General features: G+C 39.1%; 1 protein-coding gene across 1 annotated transcript in view; it reads right to left on the minus strand.

Annotated features, from left to right (window-relative positions):
• Positions 1-20,844, minus strand: part of LOC124709129 (Bloom syndrome protein homolog) — a 189,955-nt gene that overhangs the window by 72,890 nt on the left and 96,221 nt on the right. The window contains exon 16 of the mRNA XM_047240790.1: positions 3,319-3,583. Coding sequence (XP_047096746.1) covers positions 3,319-3,583 — 265 coding nt within the window. The remainder of the gene's footprint in view (positions 1-3,318; positions 3,584-20,844) is intronic.

Here is a 20,844-nt window from a genome sequence, read left to right on the forward strand (position 1 = left end):
GGAAAGAATGTGCCACGAGGTGACCCGATTTGCTGGCTAACTTTATTTCGTTGACAGGCCACACTTTGCCACACATATTGCGAGTAATCTTTGTCCATGTGCGGCCAGATGGAAGCTTGCTTCGCCATGTTGGTAGCTGCTCTTACCCCAGAGTGTGACATTTTATGTAAAGAGGCAATTGCCTGTTGACAAAATCAATAGTCACAAATGGTCATGGTTTGTTAGTCACGATGTTACAATACACCATCACAGTTGCTGGAGGCAGCATATTAAGGCAGAGTTGTAGGCCTGATGGTTGCACTAACAAATCTCATAACTCACTATCTGATTGGCATGCTGCCACGAGAGCTTCAAAATCAACTGCATCAGTGACTGCTTCGATCGAGAGAGCATCAGCTGAATGTTGAGTTCTCCAGCAAAATGAATAATATTGGTAATGAAGTGTCCAACATAGTCATGATGTTGCAGCTGATGAGGTGTCACTTTCTCAGGATGTTGGCAGAAAGCATATATTAGTGGCTTGTGATATGTGATGAGAGGGAACTGTTGTCCATTCAACATAAGATGAAATTTCTTGATAACAGCATAGGCAGCTTACAATTTGTGATCATAGTTGGACCAAGTCTGTTGAGATTGTGATAACTTTTTACTGAAAAAGGCTAAGGATTGCCAGTGCTCGTCGATTTGCTGTTGCAGTACGGCACCAATTGTTGACCATCAAGACGAGAGGTGCCTGCAGAACTGGATGCACAAACAGTGTAGGTTCTTTGACGCTAGTCTTCAGCTTGGTAAATGCCAACTGGGACTCACTATTCCACTGGAGTTTGTCCTTTGGCTTTGATGAAGCATGCAATAATTGATTCAGCAGTGTAACTAGGCAGGGCATGATTGCAAACAAACTGACAGTAAAAATTGGTTACACCAAAAAAGTGTTGTAATTCTTTAACTGTTGTAGGCTGTGGGAAACTAAGAATAGCTTCTACTTTCTCTCATGATGGCCGTATTCCTTGCGCCTTCATAGTATAACCTAGGAACTGTATTTCAGCTGCTCTGAAGATGCACTTTGATGGGTTGATGAGCACGCCATGTGCATGTAGACGAGTGAAGATCTGTCTTAAGTGTGCCACGTGTTCTGTGTCTGAGTTTGACATGACCAGGAGGTCGTCAACATACATATAACAAAAGTTTAAGTCACATGTGACTTAATCCATGAACAGTTGAAATGTTTGGGCAGTATTACAAAGTCCAAAAGGCATTCGGATAAATTCAAATAGTCCAAACAGTGTGAAGACATTGATCTTAGCAATGTCATCTGGTGCCACAGGTATCGGAGCACAAACTATGTCCAACATAGAAAAGATGTGTGTGGACATTGAATGTAAGATCTTTGTTATGCAGTACTTGATATCAATCTGGAATGGTTCTGGCACTGAGCTGTCTATAATTGCCACATGGATGCCATTCATTATTCTTTTTTGGGACTTTGTGTAGTGATGACCAACTACTGCTCAATGTGTGGCAGATTCCTTGTGCAAGCACTGATAATAGTTCTTGCTTAACTATCTCCAGTTTCTGGGGTGCCAAGCGGCGCAAGCATAAAGTAGTGGTCCATGTGTAGTCAAAATATAGTGCACTGTTGAGTGCTGTGCAGATGCCAGTGTGGGAGTGTGGCATGTGATCTCCAGGAACTGTCTAACAAGCTCTATGAATCTAGAATCACCAGTAATCATCCGTATTGCTGTGTCTTCCACGCGTAGCACTCTATCTTGGCTTGCTAGGTTGGTAGCGTTGTCAAGAAGGTGTTGGTGAAGGGGGTCAGACAGGAATCCATAAAACCCGAGCCCAAGAATGGGGTGCATCATGTCTGATACAATGAACTGCCATTCAAATTTGCGCTTCAGGCTTCAGTACAGCACTAATGCGACACACCCATACATTGCGATTCTGGAACCACTGGTAACTAAAAGACAGCAGTCATCACAGTTGCGGTCTGGTAGACAGGTAAACGGATAGACAGACATGTGAACACCTGTGTCTACCAAAAACTGTTAACTTTGTGCCATGCTCTGTTACAAACAGTCAATGGCTGCTGTCTGGAGAGCCAGTTTCCAGTTTCCCTGTTCATACGGTAGGCTACACTTCTGTGCCTCAGAACCATACCATTAATGGTACCTGCAAATTCTTGCTGACAAAAGTGAGTGACCGGTTTTCTGGTGAGCGGTGGCAATGAGATCAGCAACTGGTAGTCTGGATCAATAATGCAGCAACTTGTGCAGTGAGCTTGGCAACCTGTGGTAGTAGTATGGCGATGGTGTTATCTGCCCGAGGCTGTCGGCAAACTGTTGCAATGCACGTGGATGGATACATTTCCGCTATATGACCCACAGTTTGTGCGACTGCATCTACATCACCAGCACACACTGTCAATATCTTCTGCGCAGGTGTGATAACCAAATATTCTACAGAATGCTGTCACCCACTGTGTTGCTTGCTAATGTACATAGTCAACGTAGTAGCTGTGATGAGGTGCAATTGCCTTGCTCTTCAGTGCGGAGTAGTTTCCCCAATCTCTTCACCTCTGACTGTCAAAGCTGGATAATCAGAGCATTCTTGATGGTTAAGTAATGATCAGTGCTTGATGGTGGCGCCAGAATGTCTTGCATTTGTGTGACCATATCTTCATTGAGAGCAGCAACTATGTAACTGTATTTCATCTTGTCTGCAGTTAGATGCTCTAGCACAAACTGATTTCCAAATTGCACAAACCACACCATGGAATTCTGTTGCCAAAACGGTGGCAGCTTTACCGTCACATAATTAATTAATGAACCAGTAGACATGTCTACAGTTGGTGGCAGGTCTGACATTATGTAGCTATGATGAACTGGGATGCGGAAGATGTGTGATGCAATTGGCACGGATATTCATACTTAGCGCGCTGCAACATGATATGAAGCATTAGTGACCATGGAATTTCATGTCAGTTACTGTCAGAGATCACGGTGGGGTCACCATTTATTGTGGGGCTACATAATTAGCTTTATTGCAACATAAAAACTAAAGCTTAACTCATACAACTCTGTTAAATAGAACATTCAACAACAGAATAAAATGTATACAAAAACAAATAGAAGACATAAATCATTGATTGCGCCAAAGATAATAATTAAAACAGTTATATCTGGGGCTCAAACCTGAGACCTTTACTTTCATGTGCAATGCTATTACTGATAGATGAGATTGCTGCAGAGCGAAAGCTTCACATTTTGGGAACCTCTTCCTGGTTAAAATGATCATGTATATGGAAATACTACTGACCTTTGTTTTACTACTGATCCAGTCAGTCTGTGATTTCGCTCGTTGCTTGTCTGTCAGGCCAGCGTGGTATGGAGCTGCTTTAATACCTGCGCTCACCAAATCTCGTGAGACTGTATCACATTCATTCCGTGACAGACAATAAATAATTCCTGAGTCCCGGGGATGCTTACTTCTTATAAATGAAACAATATCTTTCGTGATGCCTTTCCCTTTCTTTGGCAAGACACTATACTTCAGGTTTGGCCTGTTAAAGCTTGAAAGAAACCTGCAAGAAAAATATTCCAAATTTTGTCAGTGTGTGATATTTTAAGACATCAATGAGACTATGTATACAGGGTGAACCAGAACTCCAGCAACAAACTTTTACTAGTTTTTTACGGATATCTTCTGAGTATTTTAGTATAAGGGACCCACAGTCTCTGGTGGCTCTTTACAGAGTAATAATGTAGTTATGATTTATTCAGTTTGTTATCACAATCACCTTTGTTTCTGTGAAAATACCTTCACAACACTGAAGCTTCTGTAATATTCAATAACCAATACATACTGCATAAACACAGAGTAGTGCAGCAACTCACACACAAAAAAGGAACACTTTTATCAGTCTGTTCTGTCAGTGTACAGTACTGCACATAACAAATGCAAAACCGTTCCCTTACAGGTATTGTTCAAATTACTATCATGATCACAACACAGTGTACAGCAACACACTCTCAAATGTCTTACATGCTCAAGAATTCCAGGAGTTTGGCATACCACAGCTGTGGCTGAGGTACTTCTAACAACCAGGTCTATGTGAATATAGACTAGATTCTTGTAAACTAGACTCCTCACATGCCCCCAGAAGAAGTCCATTGGGGTCACATATCATCTTCTATTTTTAGTAAAATACAGATACAAAGCTAACTGGATCAAGAAACCAAATGAAAGGCTACAGCTCTGTAATGAGGCACCAGAGACTGTGCACCTCTTATTCCAATATACTCAGAAAGTGTCTGTCAACAACTATGAAAGTTTGTCAGTGAAGTTCTGTTTCACATGTATATTCACACTTAAGGATGTAATATATAATTGTTTTTTTTTCTCTATAATTAGTTGTGAAAATCAGATACGTGAGAAATTCTGAAACTTTTAAACTTGGTTACCAACAGGTTGTAAAATCCTAACCTATCTTCCTTCCTTGAAAACAACTGCATATGATCATACAAGAAAGCACCCATTTCATCATTGTTACTCCACAATAGTAATCAGCATGTTTAAATAACTGTTAAGTGTGTTGTGACATAACAAATTTAGTTAAAAAGTATAACTAGAAAAGCAGTATTTTTCTGAATATACTATGTTTGATACGAATATCTTCTAACATAATAAGTTGTGCAACTAAAAATTTGTCAACACTCCTTAACTCACTGTATCCTTGATGGTCACGTGTTTCCATGGAGACATATTTACTTCCCTTTTTTGTACATTTCAGCTTCCTCTGCCTTGAATGTTTCACACATGTTGTACTACTACTACTACTACTACTACTGGAAGTAGTAGACATGGTGGTGGTGGTGGTGGTGGCGGCAAGTTGCATCATAAGGGTTCCACTTTAGGTTCAGAATATTAAATGATGACAACTCAGGGCCATACCAGTTAACTCAAGAAACACTGGCAGTCATGCATCTGGATCTTACCAATGGCACTCAAAAACAGAAGTGATGAGAGCGAAGAAAGTGATTATGAAAATATTGTGCACTTTCTTCATTGTATATATCATCACAATCATTTCTGAACACCATAGTAACAAAGACAGCCACATTTAAACAAGGGCCATGAGGAACACCAGTGTTATGTTTAAAATGTGCTTATAGAATCTCACTTAATTGTTCTGTTCCATTCCAGCAAGTTAAGAAAAGCATATCCCTTTGTTGTTCAACTCTTTATTTTGTGAAACACAGCACAAATTTTAAGTTCCGGTATCTGGAAACTTTGCACATACGGTAGTAGCTTTGTTTACATACAGTTGCGACTAGGCCTAATTTTTGTAAACGTGTTTTTCTTCTTCTTTTCGGTAATCTAACTTATTGTCACAAAAGTAAGTTTGTTTACACAAGATTGAGACTAGACCTAATCTTTCGTAAACGTATTTTCTTGTTTTTCAGTAATTTAATTTGATTTATTGTCACTAAAGTAAGATTTTTACCATGAGTGAAAAGTGCCTGACGTGCCGCAGAACTGTTAGTTCCAGGGTTTGGTGTGATGGCTGCAGTAGTTTTTTCCATTGGGGTGACTGTAGTGGCGTGAGAAATGGGGAAGTGGATCAGACCCATCAGTGCTTCTGTAGGATATGCAGTAGAGATAGGAAAATAGTGGAACAGGAGGGGAAAATTGCTGTCCTTCAGGCACAGTTAGAGCAGGCTAGGGAAGATTTGAACAGGTTAAAGAGGGAGAAGAGTAAAGAGAGGTGGGAAGTGGCAACAGGTAACAGCTTTGTGGTGAATGTGAAGAATAAGTTTGACCTGTTGGTTCAGTTAGAAACGGATGATCCACAGACAGAGGTAGGTGTAGAGAGGACACAACAAACTTTCAGTAGAAAATTGAATAAGAATGTAGGGAAGTCAGCAAAGAGAAAGAAAATTTTGTTGTTAGGTAGTTCACATGCTAGAGGTGTAGGCCAACTTTTGCAGGACAAGAGTTAGGATCAGAATACCAGGTCACAAATTTTTTTAAACCTAGTGCTGGTCTGGGTCAGGTGACAGAGGATTTATGTTCACTCTGTAAAGATTTTACCAAGAAATACACCGTGGTTATTGCAGGTGGGGCGGGGAATAGTATTGACAGAGATCCTGGGTACAATATAGAGTGTGAGCCGGCAAAGATTGCATCAGCAACGAGACATACCAGTGGTAAAACATACACAATTCAAGGCAGGGCCACACATGAAACAACACGTGTCATTTATCAGCTGACATGCCTGCACTGCACAGCCTTTTACATTGGTATGACGACAACTAAACTGGCTGAGCGCATGAACAGGCACAGACGAACTGTCCGCCTAGGAGATGTCCAATATCCAGTAGCGGAGCATGCCCTCCAGCATAATTCTAGGGACCTAGGAACCTGCTACACCGTACATGCCATTAGGCTTCTCCCACCCAACACCAGTCCCTCGGAACTGCGGAGATGGGAACTTGCACTCCAACATATCCTTTCATCCCGCCATGCCCCTGGACTGAACCTACGTTACCCACCTCACTCCCATTTACTCTTCAGTCTTCTCCTCTTTCGCTTTCCTCTTTAGCCATTCATGCATCTTTCCATCCTACATAGTTGTGTTTATACTATATACCTCTATACTTCTATATGCACCCTCTTTGGTTTGAAGCTGGCACAGTACTTACAGCAAATATCTTTGGCTTCCCTCTGACACCCATGCCTCCACTTTGAGCCTCCCTGTTTACCTTTCCCCTGTTGCTTCATAACCCGGGTTGTGAGTAACTGAATCCACTTTTCTTTCTTCCCTTTTTTCCCCTCTCTCCTCCCTGACGAAGGAACAAAGTTCCGAAAGCTAGGAATGTAAATTTTCTGTTCTGTTTTGTGTATCTATCAGCTGTACTGAGCTGAAGTAAGTACTGCCCAGCCCCTCTATCTCTTTGTTAGTGTAGGTTTGTGTCTGTCCTGAGACACCATGACCGACCTCATTTAAACTCTTCTGTCAGGAGAGTTAATTTAGAGTTGGAGTGGCTACTTGGGTCGGGTGCGGGGTCACATATTGGTTTGGTTTCTATTGATTCTCTCAGTAGGTGGGATTATACTAGACATGGCCTACACCTGAACAGGAAAGGGAAGGATAAACTGGCTGGGCTAATAGCAGGAAATGTAAGGAGGGGAGGCACTGCCATGAGTGGTAATATACCAGTGGTCATAGGTGTTGGAGCAGCATCTTTTTTAGGATAGGTGGGACAGAACAAAGTCAAGTTCTGAGAGAAGTACAGATTGAAACAAACCTTCAGTTTGAGAAAGAAATTAAACAGCATAATCCTGGCACATTGGATCAGTGACCACAGCTGTTGGTTAAAAATTTACAGCAATCAGCAGAAATTTTATTTCCACCCAATTTCATCTCGGTAAACATGAAATGCCAACTATCTTTAGTGCATCAAAATATTCAAGGGCTTAGAAGTAAAATTAAGGAATTAGAGTCATCGAACCCAGTTGATATAAACTGCCTCTCTGAACACCATGTGACCACTGGTATAGATATGTTAAACCTTACAGAATTTAAGTTAGCCACTTACTTTTGTAGACAAAATATGGAGAAAGGAGGAGTTGCCACATTTGTTAAAAACAGTTTTAAATTTAAGAATACTGACATTAACAAATTTTGCTTAGAGCAGCACTTAGAAGCATGTGCAACAGAGATAGAATTTCATAATAGGTCCTTTACAATAGTAGCTATATACAGAGCACCTTCAGGAAATTTCAACCTGTTTATAAATGGTCTTGAAGATTTATTATCTCATCTAAAATGGTGGTTGCTAGTGGTTGCTGGTGATTTTAATATAGATGTCCTGAAAAGCACTGTTAGTGAACAGTTACTGAAATCAGTTACATTGTCATTCAATTTAATTTCTACTGTAAATTTACCAACTAGCGTATACAAATGTTCTAAGACTGCCATTGATAATATCTTTATAGACAATTCTAGGCAACTAAACCACATTACAAAACCAGTAGTAAATGGACTATCTGACCATGATATGCAACACCTAACATTAAATTTTGAAAATTGTCAGGGTAAAACATCTATCAGAACTGAGTACAAGAGGCCACTAAAAGAGCCAAAAACTGCGAAATTTAGGAGATAGCTCAAAGAAATTAATTGGATGAATGTTTACAGCATCCAAGACACAAATGGAAAATACAAAACATTCATTAATAAAGTTAGCACCTTATTTGAAAATTGTTTTCCCCTGACGGTAACTCAAATTAAGCAGAAGTCTAATAAGAAACCATGGATCACACAAAGGATAAAGATATGTGAGACAAAAAGGAAAGACTATCTGATATGTAGGGACACCTTTGACACTAGCATTAAAATACTGCTGCAAAATATTGAGGAAGACTATCCAGAAATCTAAACACCTGCATTATGAGAAGATAAATACACCCAGCAATAAAATAAAAACAATATGGGATATAGTTAAGTCAGAGACAGGTAGGACCAGAAATGAGGAGGAACAAATAGCTCTAAAAATAAATGAAATCTTGGTAACAAACGCATGTTGTGTTGCAAACCATTTAAACAAGTATTTTGTCTCTGTTACTGATAGCATGGGATTGTCAGGTTCACTAAATAATGCAATGGAACATCTGAGACCAGTACACACAAGCACCCTCAGTAAAATGGAATTGACACTTACTTCACCCAAAGAAATAGAATCCATCATAAAGTCCTTGAAATCAAAGCATTCTAGTGGTTATGATAATATATTAAAAAAGTTAATAAAAGAGTGTTCATGTGAGCTTAGTCATATCTTAAGTTATTTGTGTAGTCAATCACTTACCACAGAAACATTCCAGGACTGGCTTAAATATGCTGAAGTTACACCTCTCCACAAGAAAGGGGACAAAGAAATGCCATCAAATTACTGACCAATCTCACTTTTGCCAGCTTTTTCAAAAATCTTTGAAAAGGTTATGTTCAAGCATCTACTTAAGCACCTTAGTGAGAATAATATACTGTCAAAGTCACAGTTTGGGTTTCTTAAGGGTTCTGATATTGAGAAGGCTATTTACAATTACAGTGAAATGTCTTTAATTCATTAGACAACAAATTAGAGGCAACTGGCATATTCTGTGACCTGTCAAAGGCTTTAGACTGTGTGAATCACAGCGTTCTTTTAAGTAAATTAAAATATTATGGCATCACTGGTAGTGCTGCAAAGTGGTTTCAGTCATATCTTACTAGTAGAAAACAAAGGGTGTCATTACGTAACACTTCAACAGTAGGCAATCAGGCATCATCGGACTGGGAAGAAATTACATGTGATGTTCCCCAAGGTTCCATACTAGGTCCACCACTCTTTCTCGTGTATATTAATGACCTGTCATAGTTAAATTACCAGATGCCCAGTTTGTCCTATTTACAGATGATACAAACATTGCAATAAATAGTAAACCAAATATAAATTTAGATAGGGCAGCTAATCAAATTTTTACTGACATTAATAAGTGGTTCATAGCTAATTCACTGTCATTAAACTTTGAAAAGACCCACTATATGCAGTTCAGAACTTCCAAGAGATTTCCTTCTAGTGTGTGTATAAAATAAGACGACATGGAAATAGGAGAAGTTGAGAGTGTAAAATTCTTGGGATTACAACTTGATAATAAATTCAGTTGGGAGCGACATACTAACGAACTGCTAAATCGCCTAAACAAGTCTGTGTTTGCAATGCGAATGATGTCAGACATAGGAGATATAAATATTAAAAAAACTGGTATATTTTCACTCCATTATGTCATATGGTATCATATTTTGGGGTAACTCCACAAACCGAGAAAATTTTTTTTTAGTACAGAAGCGTATAATAAGAGTAATGTGTAGTATAAATCCAAGAACATCATGTCAAAACCTATTCAAAGAATTAGGCACACTAACCACAGCTTCTCAGTATATTTATTCCTTAATGAAGGGATAAAATACAGGGAGCAAAAGGCTATCTACAATTTGTACAGAAACCAGATGGCAGTTATAAGAGTCAAGGGACATGAAAGGGAAGCAGTGGTTGGGAAGGGAGTGAGACAGGGTTGTAGCCTCTCCCCGATGTTATTCAATCTGTATATTGAGTAAGCAGTAAACAAAAGAAAAATTCGGAGTAGGTATTAAAATCCATGGAGAAGAAATAAAAATTTTGAGGTTCACTGATGACATTGTAATTATGTCAGAGACAGCAAAGGACTTGGAAGAGCAGTTGAACAGAATGGATAGTGTCTTGAAAGGAGGATATAAGATGAATATCAACAAAAGCAAAACAAGGATAATGGAATGTAGTCAAATTAAGTCAGGTGATGCTGAGGGAATTAAGATTAGGTAATGAGACACTTAACGTAGTAAAGGAGTTTTGCTATTTGGGGAGCAAAATAACTGATGATGGTCGAAGTAGAGAGGATATAAAATGTAGACTGGCAATGGCACGGAATGAGTTTCTGAAGAAGAGAAATTTGTTAACATCGAGTATAGATTTAAGTGTCAGGAATTCATTTCTGAACGTATTTGTATGGAGTGTAGCCATGTGTGGAAGTGAAACAGGGACAATAAATAGTTTAGACAAGAAGAGAATAGAAGCTTTCGAAATGTGGTGCTACAGAAGAATGCTGAAGATTAGATGGGTAGATCACATAACTAATGAGGAGGTACTGAATAGAATTGGGGAGGAGTTAATGGCACAAATTGTCTAGAAGAAGGGATTGGTTGGTAGTACATGTTCTGAGGCATTAAGGAATCACCAATTTAGTATTGGAGGGCAGCATGGAGAGTAAAAAATCGTAGAGGGAGACCAAGAGATGAATACACTAAGCAGATTCAGAAGGATGTAGGTTGCAGCAGGTACTGGGAGATGAAGAAGCTTGCACACGATAGAGTAGCATGGAGAGCTGCATCAAACCAGTCTCAGAACTGAAGACCACAACAACAACAACAACAAAGTTTGTAGTAAATAATACATATCTTTTTCCGACTAACTGCTTAGTACACAGTATCAATACTAGGAATAAGAACAATGTACATAAAGATTTAAAATCACTTACTCTTGCCCAGAAAGAAGTCCAGTATTCAGCAACACATATTTTCAATAAGTTACCAGCAACCATTAAGAGTCCATCCATGAATTTCTCAACAAGTGCAGTAGACTATTTTAATGAAAATTTATTATACTTTAATTTTTGACAATACTTGGTTGTAACAGCCAAGCAACTACCCACTGCATGAATGATGGATGTATGGAAAGCAGATGCAAGTCTTAAGTTGGTAAATAGTGGAAGTTTAATTTTAAATCTTGAACATAATTTTACTTTTTCTTAACAGAGGATCATTGAAATGAATAATTTACTTTAATTTTTGACAATACTTGGTAGTAATAGCCAAGTAACTAGCTACTGTGTCAATGATGAATTTAATGAAAGCAGATATAAGTATTAAAACCTGTAAATATTAGAAGTTTAATTTTAATTCATGTACATAATTTTACTGTTTATTGACTGAGGGTGATTAAAATGAATGAAAGTCAAGTTATCCTAATTACATTTTTGTAATGTGTTTATCTGACATGTTCCACACCCAGGAGGATCCCCTCTTTCGTGGATCTATGGAATGAATAATTAATGTGATCTAATCTAATCTAAACAGGATCACGGAAAACTGATGTAGACAGAATTCAACAAGTCATTCTGTGAACCCTCTGCCAAGTACTTAATTGTAAAGTGTTAGTAGTAATGGACGTGTAGTGGTATGAACAACATATGAAGGGGTAAGTTGTTGCTGTAGGTTCAAGCATTTACGTCAGAAAAGGAACTCAAATCAAGTGAAACTTAATCTTACTCTTAGTAATGAGACATTTTGAAATATCAAGACATGAACTAGCAATGACTGACATTTACAAAAATTCATATTTATTTGAGCATATCGAAAATCTTGTGGTTGTGCAAACACAGTTCTTAAGAAATTAAGTGAAGTTCTGAATAAAGTACCAACTGACAAAAATCTGACACCTCCTGCCTGTCCTACAGGATCTGGCACCTCAACACATGCTGCCGGCTCATCCTATGATCCTTTGCTGCCACCTGCGCTTCTGCTGCAGGCTGGGCTGGTGCCCATGGTCCTTCACCACCACTGTCCCTGACACTCCGGCCTGTGGGGCCAGCGCCTTTATTGTTGGTGCTACTGCACCATGTCGAAGGCCTGGACATCAAGATGCTACCAGCACCCTTATAACTGGCCCTCTTTTATGGCACTTCACAGTGGGGGGGGGGGGGGGGGGGGGGGGGCAGCCGCTTCACATGTCTGTGGCCGCAACACTTTCACTGCCATTCACCAGTATCGGCCCCGAGTCTCCTACCACTACTACTGTTATCACCTGTGGCATCCACAACACAGTCTATGGGTGTGTCATTAGTCGCCGCAACAATTGCATCAGCAGAGTGCCCTTTCCCCAATGGGAAATATCCGTATACACGCCACAGCATCAGGTCACCGGTGCACTACACCCAAATTCTCCGTCAACAACATCTGCATGGGCCGGCCACCAGCGATTTGTTCAAAAAGCACGGCACCTGTGGACTATCTACAGTAGCTCTCCTCTATATAAGGACAGCATGGCATGCACTCATCCTCAGATTGTGTTCCATTTCTTTTTGTATCATTTCAATGTTTCTTCTTTACTTGAATGTGGATAAATAAGTTTCTGTTCTTTGAGGCAGCACTGTTGCTTGTGGATGGCATTTGGACAGTTGGTCCTGTACTCGAGAACATTGGGATGAGGATCAGCCAATATTGAGAGAAAAGCTGTAAAGACAAGTAACTGAGCAGAAGAATACGCTTTCTATTTAAATATTTAAGGGAAACTATTTGATAACAAACAGAACCATGTTATGCCACTACCACAAACAAGCACCAAAGGGTATGCCTCTTTATATCTTTACTATATCACAAATACTTTTAATTATATTGAAATTGATATTTACAAAACAAAAGCCAGTGTTAATGCCAATCCAAAACAAGCCAAATGTATCACAACAGCTTACAAATAAGCTCTTTTGAAAATTAGCATGTTTTAAATTCAGTCAGCATTGGTCTGGCAGTAGTAACACTGCAGATCACTTGTAGCAATTATGTTTTTGGAACATGCACCTAATAACGGCGAACCCTTACATCTAATTCTTGCCTCATATTTATCTTAAAAGGAACTGGATTACCAAATAGTATAGTCATGAGGAGGAGATATTGGTACAGTGTTGAAGTTCAGGAGGATAGCATTGTTGGCTGCTTCCAATAAATAATAGTTAAATGGAAGCCTCTTTTATAACTGCACCAGAACGATACATCAGTAGCACCACCTATGCAGAAATTGTGATTGCTGTCAATGACTATCTCTACTGGAAAGCAAAAATATAAACAAGTGGTATGTATGTGTATGTTGCAGCAACCCGACCAATGCTGACTCGGGACTTAGTAAGATTAAGGGTTTTATTCACAGAGCAGCTGCCTGAGTAATTATATAGTGGGGTCAGTACAGCTTGCACAAAAAGTGGTGGGACTGGTTCTTGACCAAACACAGTGGTAGTTAGCAAACTAGCAACATCCATACATGAGTCAATGATTGATACATTTTGGCTCTTGCTATCTCAAGTACTACAAAGTTCTCCAGAAATGGTCTGCACTCAAACCCTTGCAGTGTCACTCACCATCCTCTTGACGAAAGAATTTTTTTGTTGTTAGGAGGTGTGTGTGTGTGTTCGTGCACGCACACGTCATCAGACCTCTGAGTGGTTTAATATGCCCACCATGAATTCTGCTCGCACGATAATCTCTTCATCTCAGATAAGCACTTGCAGCCAATGTCCACAATTATTTGTTGGATATATTTTAATCTCCAGCTTCCCCTACAGTTTTCACCGTCTAGTACCATGGAAGTTAATCCATGATGTCATAACATATGCCCAATCATCCAGTCCCTCCTTCTTATCACTATTTTCCATGTATTTATTTCTACAGAGACCCTCCTCATTCCTTATCAGTCCACATAATTTTCAACACACTTCTACAGCACTACAACTCAAACACATTGATTATATTCTTTCCTGGTACCACCATACTCCATGATTCACTTCTACACAATGCTTTGCTCCATACGTACATTCTCTGACTTCTTCCTCAAATTAAGGTGAATGTTTGATACTAGTAGCCTTCTTTTGGCCAGGAAAACCCTCTTTGTCAGTCTTTTATTTCTGCCAATTTTTTAAAATATATATATATAAACAGCAGGGTGAAGGTCTACATTCCTGTCTTACATCATTTCTAATCCCAGCTCTTCAATTTTGATCTTCCACTCTTATTTTGTCCTCTTGTTTCTTGTATATATTGTTCATTACACCAAATTTTTCGAGAATTTCAAACATCTTACACCATTTTACATTGTAGTATGCTTTTTCTAGGCGGAGAAACCCTATGAAGGTGTCTTGATTTTTCTTAAGGCTTGGTTCCATTATGAAGTGTGATGTCGAAGTTGTCTCTCTGATACTTTTACATTCCCTTCAGCCAAACTGATCATAATATAAGATGTCCTTGATTTTCTTTTCCATTCTCCTGTGTATTATTACTGTCAATTACTTGGATGCATGATCTGCTCAAATGATTGTGCAATAATTCTTGCATTTATCTGCCCTTGCCATCTTCAGATTTTAGAAATTCCTAGGGAATGTTATCTATGTCTTCAGTCTTATTTTATCACAAGTCTTCCAAAGCTTTGTCAAACTCTACCTGTAATACTGGATATCCTGTGTCTTCCAAACTGACTTCCATTTCTTCTTCTAACACATCTGCTAAATGTTCCTCCCCTTGCACAGGCTTTCAAAGCTTTCTTTCAACCTGTTTGCTCTCTCACCTCTAATAATGTAATTTCTCCTGCAATTTTATGTCAACAATTTTGCTTTTAATTTCACCAAAGGTGGTTTTAATTTTTCTATACAGCACTCAGTCCTTCCTGCAAGCATTTCTTATTCAATTTTTTCCACATTTTTCCTGCAGCCATTTCACCTTAGCCGCCCTGGACTTCCTATTTATTTCATTCCCAAGTTACTTATATTGCTGTATTCTTGTCTTTTCCTGGGCATATTTTGACTTACTTCTTCCACTGCTCATTTGAAGTACTCCTTCTATTAGCCAAGATTTCTGTGATATCACCTTCCTTGTACCTCCGTCTGTCTATTTAACGTCTGTGACTCCATTTTTAGACTGTTTCATTGATTTTGGGGAAGTGGACCAAACAGTGAGGTCATCAGTCCCACTGAATTATGGAGCTATCGGCAAGGAAGTCTGCCGTGCCCTTTCAAAGGAACTATCCAAGCATTTGCCTGAAGCGTTCAGAGAAATCATGGAAAACCTAAATCAGGGTGGCTGGGTGTGGGTTTGAACCATCGTTCTCCTGAATGCAAGTCCAGTGTGCTAACCACTGCACCACCTCACTCAGTCCCTTTTTCAGAGATGTCCATTCCTCTTTAATTAAACTACCTATTGTGGTAATCATTACCACAGTATCTACAGCTTCAGAGAACGTCACACACAAAACCACATAATCATTCCTCAGTAGTTTAATATCCCACTTCTTTCAACATTGAATCTTCTTGATGATTCTCTTAAATTTTAGCCTACTCATCATCATTCTTAAGTTGTGCTCTGAGTTTATATCTGCTCCTGTGTGCAGCTTACAATCCAATATCTGATTTTAGAAATTCTATTTAACCATCATGCACACTGGTACTTTCCTGTGTCACCTGGCCTTTTCCAAGTACATTCCTCCCCCTGTGATTTTTTAACAGTGTATCCAATATCTGATTTTAGAATCTCTGTTTCACCATGATGCGCTAGTATTTTCCTGTGTCTCCCGGCCTTTTTCAAGTACATTCTTTCCCCTGTGATTTTTTAACAGTGTATTTGCTATTAGCAGCTGAAGTTTATTGTAGAACACGACTAGTCTTTCTCCTCTCTCACTCCTACGATCGAGCCCATATTTTCCCACGACACAGTCTTCAGTTCTTAACCCTACCCAATCCCTGATGAATATTAGATTAACATCTCCATTTACACACTGTGTTAGCCAATCAATGCCCTCAAATGCTCTATCTCTTCATCTTCTGCTTGTGGCATTGACATGTATACCTGAATTATTGTAGTCATTTTGGTTTGCTTTCAATTCTGAGGAGAACAATCCTACCACTGAACTGTTCAAAGTAACTCACTCTCTAACTTCATCTTCCAGCTCATAATGAACTCCACCCCCATTATACCATTTTTATCCAATCAGAAATCTTTATCTTCTTTCTATTTTAGTTCACTGACCCCAAATATGAGGGCTTGCCACAGTAATCTCCTCGATGTAGTAAACCTTAATGGTGGTATAGTCCGCCATGTGTCTCAGCTGTATAAAATGCTCACGTGTGTGACATACTTCATGTCCAAAATCCTTTTATCTATTGAACTAAGCTGATACAAAATTATTCTACCTCTGTGGAACATTTAACTAAGGGTGTCCAAGTACAATGTGTGTAATAACAATTCCTAAAATGACAAAATTGTGCAGTGAGTTTTTTCACTACATTTCTCTTTGTCTTTGTGCTGAGGTTAGTAAATTGGAGAAATGGGGAAGGTTAGATGATGGAGTTATTGGCTATTTAGGGTGAACCTTGAAATGTAACTGATTCAGCAAGTGACTAGTATGGAAGCCAATACAGTGGTTTAATGAAGTATATCACACCTGCTTATTTCTTAATGTGAAGGCTTGACCTATCAAGACTGGTATTTCAGTATGCTGATGAGTAGATACTTAACGTGTTAGTAGACAAATGAGAGATTGTTTCTTTTATTTGCAATTCAAAATATAATTTTGCAACTGATATGACACAATGGTATACTTCACTGTTTATGCAATAAAAATTTGTTATTTCTGTCTAAAATTAAGACTATCTGAAGAAGACTGAATTACACACAAGTCAAATATGAAATATTAGTTGTAAATATGAAATATTAGTTGAATAAACTCAAAATTAAAACAAATGATGATTATGAGCAGCATAAATACTATTTTAACAACAAAACCAATCAATTTTGACAGTATAATGTAATTGGATAGATAAAAAAAAGAAAAAAAAACTACTCACTAAGCAGCAACAGAACACACGTATAAAAGACTGTTATAGCTAGGCAAGCTTTTGGAGCCAGTGGCTCCTTCTTCATGCACAAAGGCTGAAGGGGAAGAAAGAGGGGTGAAGGAAGAAGGACTGGAGTGGTCTAGAAAAAAGGGATAGATTTATGAAAAGTCACCCACAAACATGTGACAGGGGAGACTTACCAGACACAATGAGAAGGAAAGACTGATTGTTGGGGACTGCACTGGATGAGACTTGAAAACCTGAGGGCTTAAAGATAGAAGACAGGGTAATATGGAAGACAGAGATTACTACTAAAAGATCATGCATGAGTTAATAAGAGTGAAAAGCTAAGTGCGTTGTACATAACAGAGGTGGGAGGTGGACAGAGAAAAATATACATGTAAGAAAATGATAGATGTAGAAAACTAAAACGGAGTGAAGAAAGGAATAGTTGCTGCAATGAAATGCTGAGACAGAAGAAATTAATGTAAATTAAGGCCAGATGGGTGGCAAGAACCAAGAACATGCCAAGAACCAAGAACATGTTGTAGCGAAAAGTGGGGTTGTTTGGGGGAAGAGACCAAACAGCAAGGTCATCGGTCTCATCGGATTAGGGAAGGATGGGGAAGGAAGTTGGCCATGCCCTTTCAAAGGAACCATCCCAGCATTTGCCTGGAGCGATTTAGGAAAATCATGGAAAACCTAAATCTGGATGGCCGGATGCGGGATTGAACCATAGTCCTCCTGAATAATGTTGTAGCACTAGTTCCCATCTGCGGAGTTCTGAGAAACTTGTGTCTGGGGGAAGAATCCTGATGGCGCGTGTGGTGAAACTGGCACTGAGGTCAAGATTATCATGTTGTAGAGCATGCTCTGCAACAGGATATTGTGTGTTGCCAATATACACACTCTGCCTATGCCCGCTTATCCAGACTGAAAATTTGGTGGTAGTCATGCCAATGTATAAGGCTGAACAGTGTTTACGTAACACCTAGTATACAGCCCTCAACCTACGATATTTCTGAACTATGGCAAAAAGTTGATAGTAGCCCCCCCCCTTCCCCCCCCCCCCCCCCCCTTCGAGCATTTGAGACAGCACACCAAAAATTAAAAAAAGAATATCTATTTTTCAAAAATATGTTCATTTTGTAGCACACATCGTCCTGAAGAGTTAGATATATAAAATATATATGTTCAAGGAAACATAAGAGATGTTATTTGGTCTTAAGCGTGCAAAAGTGTGGTGTGCCTCGCCTCTTCACACAGCTTTCTTCAATCACACGTCACTGTATTTTGCTCTGTGGAATTTCAACATGTATATTTTTTAAAGGAAGCCATCAAACATATCTTTAGGACAGCGGAAATTAAAACGTGCTATGGTGCCTAGCCAATAACTTTCTCTTTTGTGTGACATAAAATTAAATATAGAAAAGATAAAACCAGTAAAGGCAAGAGACAATCAAGACAGTACACCTTATGTCCCAGCATTTTTTCTCTCTAATCTTGCTACAGCTTTGCGCAGTGTGCTTTCCTTTCTGCGAAAGAATCTATTGCCTCATCAAAGCTCGTCAAATGTTTTGCTACATGAAAACTCAATGTCCTTGTCTAATACCAAAAAAGTTGTTGACATGAATAGTACCCAAGACCAGTGTGGTTTCTTGATTTGATTATGTCTATTTTGTCACTGTACGCTAGATAAAACAAAATAGCTCTTTCTAATATTGCAGTAACTGTAACACACACCACAAAAGCAAGACTGTTTAGGCACAAATGGTCATTTATATGTACCTCATTTACGTAAATAACACAACAGAATATAATTCATGAAGTACCAATATGAAATGCCTATTAGGCCTACTTCAAGCAAAAAGTTTTATGTTAGGAAATAGTTTCACATTTCCTTCATACGCTCTAGTTTAACAAGCACAGGATCAAAAAGTAGAAGCAGCAGCAGCAGCAGCAGTAGTAGTAGTACAAAATTTTTATATAAATTTGGAATCATTATACATTTCCATATAATTCTTGTGATTCTTCTCATTCCTCGTTCTAACAAACAATCTTGTGGTCACTAATTCTGTAACTATTCCTGCCATTGTCAATACTCATCCTCCGGTTAACTACCCTACCTCTGCCAGAACCACTGGTTCAGTTACCTCATGTTTATCCTCGGGTTAGGCAGTATTAAATGTTCGTACAAAGCGTTTTACACGCTATTCCGAGAATAGAACTTTAGCGGTTGCTGACCGGGGACTGTACAAGTGGCAATTAGTAGTGTAGGGTTTTGGATAAAAAAATTTTAATAGGAACTTGGTGCCCCCTGAAATTGCTGCTCGGGGCAGATGGCAGATACCTCGCCTCGCCTCGCCTATTTTGTTTCAATATGGAGAAAACAGCAGCTGAGTCTAGTCGAATGCCCTCAAGTACATATGGTAAGGATGCTATTAGTGAAAGAACGTGTCTTGAGTGGTTTCAACACTTCAAGAACAGTGATTTTAACATCATACACCAGCATAGTGGTGGAAGAGAGAATGTTTTCGAAGACGCAGAATTGGAGACATTGCTGAGTGAAGACTCACGTCAAACTCAAGAAGAATTGGCACGATTACTGGGAGTGACATGCAAGCCATTTCAAACCATCTCAAGGCTTTGGGCATGATTCAGAAAGAAGGAACTTGGGTCCTGTGTGAGCTGAAGCCAAGAGACATTTAACGGCGTTTGTGTGTTTGTGAACAGTTGCTTCAGAGCCAAAAACGGAAGGGATTTCTGCATCGCATTGCGATCAGGGACAAAAAATGGGTTCATTACGATAACCCTACATGCAAAAAAACATGGGGATATCCCGGCCATACTTTCACGTCGATGGCCAAACTGAATATTCATGGCTCCAAGATCATGCTCTGCATTTGGTGGGACCAGCTCGGCTTTGTGTACTATGAGGTGTTAAAACCAAGTGAAACAATCACAGGTGCTCGTTATCGAACACAATTAATGCATTTGAGCAGAGCATTAAAAGAAAAACAGCCACAATACAGCATGAGGCACGATTTTGCAGCATGACAATGCTTGACCCCCACATTGCAAAAGAGGTAAAAACATACTTGGAAATGTTAAAATGGCAGTCCTACCCCACCCACCGTATTCTCCAGACATTGCTCCCTCTGACTACCACCTGTTTAGATCAATGGTGCATGGTCTGGCTAACCAACATTTCTGATCTCATGAAGAAATCACAAATTGTATCTATTCATGGATCACTTCAAAAGATGAACAATTTTTTTGACGCGGGATTCATACATTGCCCGAAAGATGGGAGAAAGTAGTGGCCAGCGATGAAAATACTTTGAATGATACATGTGTAACCAATTTGTTTCATTAAAGCCCCAAATGTTGGGGAAAAAACAGCAGAAGCAAAGTTGTACACCTTGTATATTAACAACTAATAGAAAATTCAGAATGGAATAACAATGATTTATGAAAATGACAGTTTGCCACTGACCGTATAGAGGATAACTTGAGTAGCAGACAGCGATAACAAAAAGCCTACTACACATCTAAGTTTTTGGCCAGAAGGAATTCTTCTAAAGTAGAAAACACACGCTTTCACACAAGCACAAC

This window comes from Schistocerca piceifrons, chromosome 7 (genome assembly GCF_021461385.2).
Source record: "Schistocerca piceifrons isolate TAMUIC-IGC-003096 chromosome 7, iqSchPice1.1, whole genome shotgun sequence".
Lineage (NCBI taxonomy): Eukaryota > Metazoa > Arthropoda > Insecta > Orthoptera > Acrididae > Schistocerca > Schistocerca piceifrons.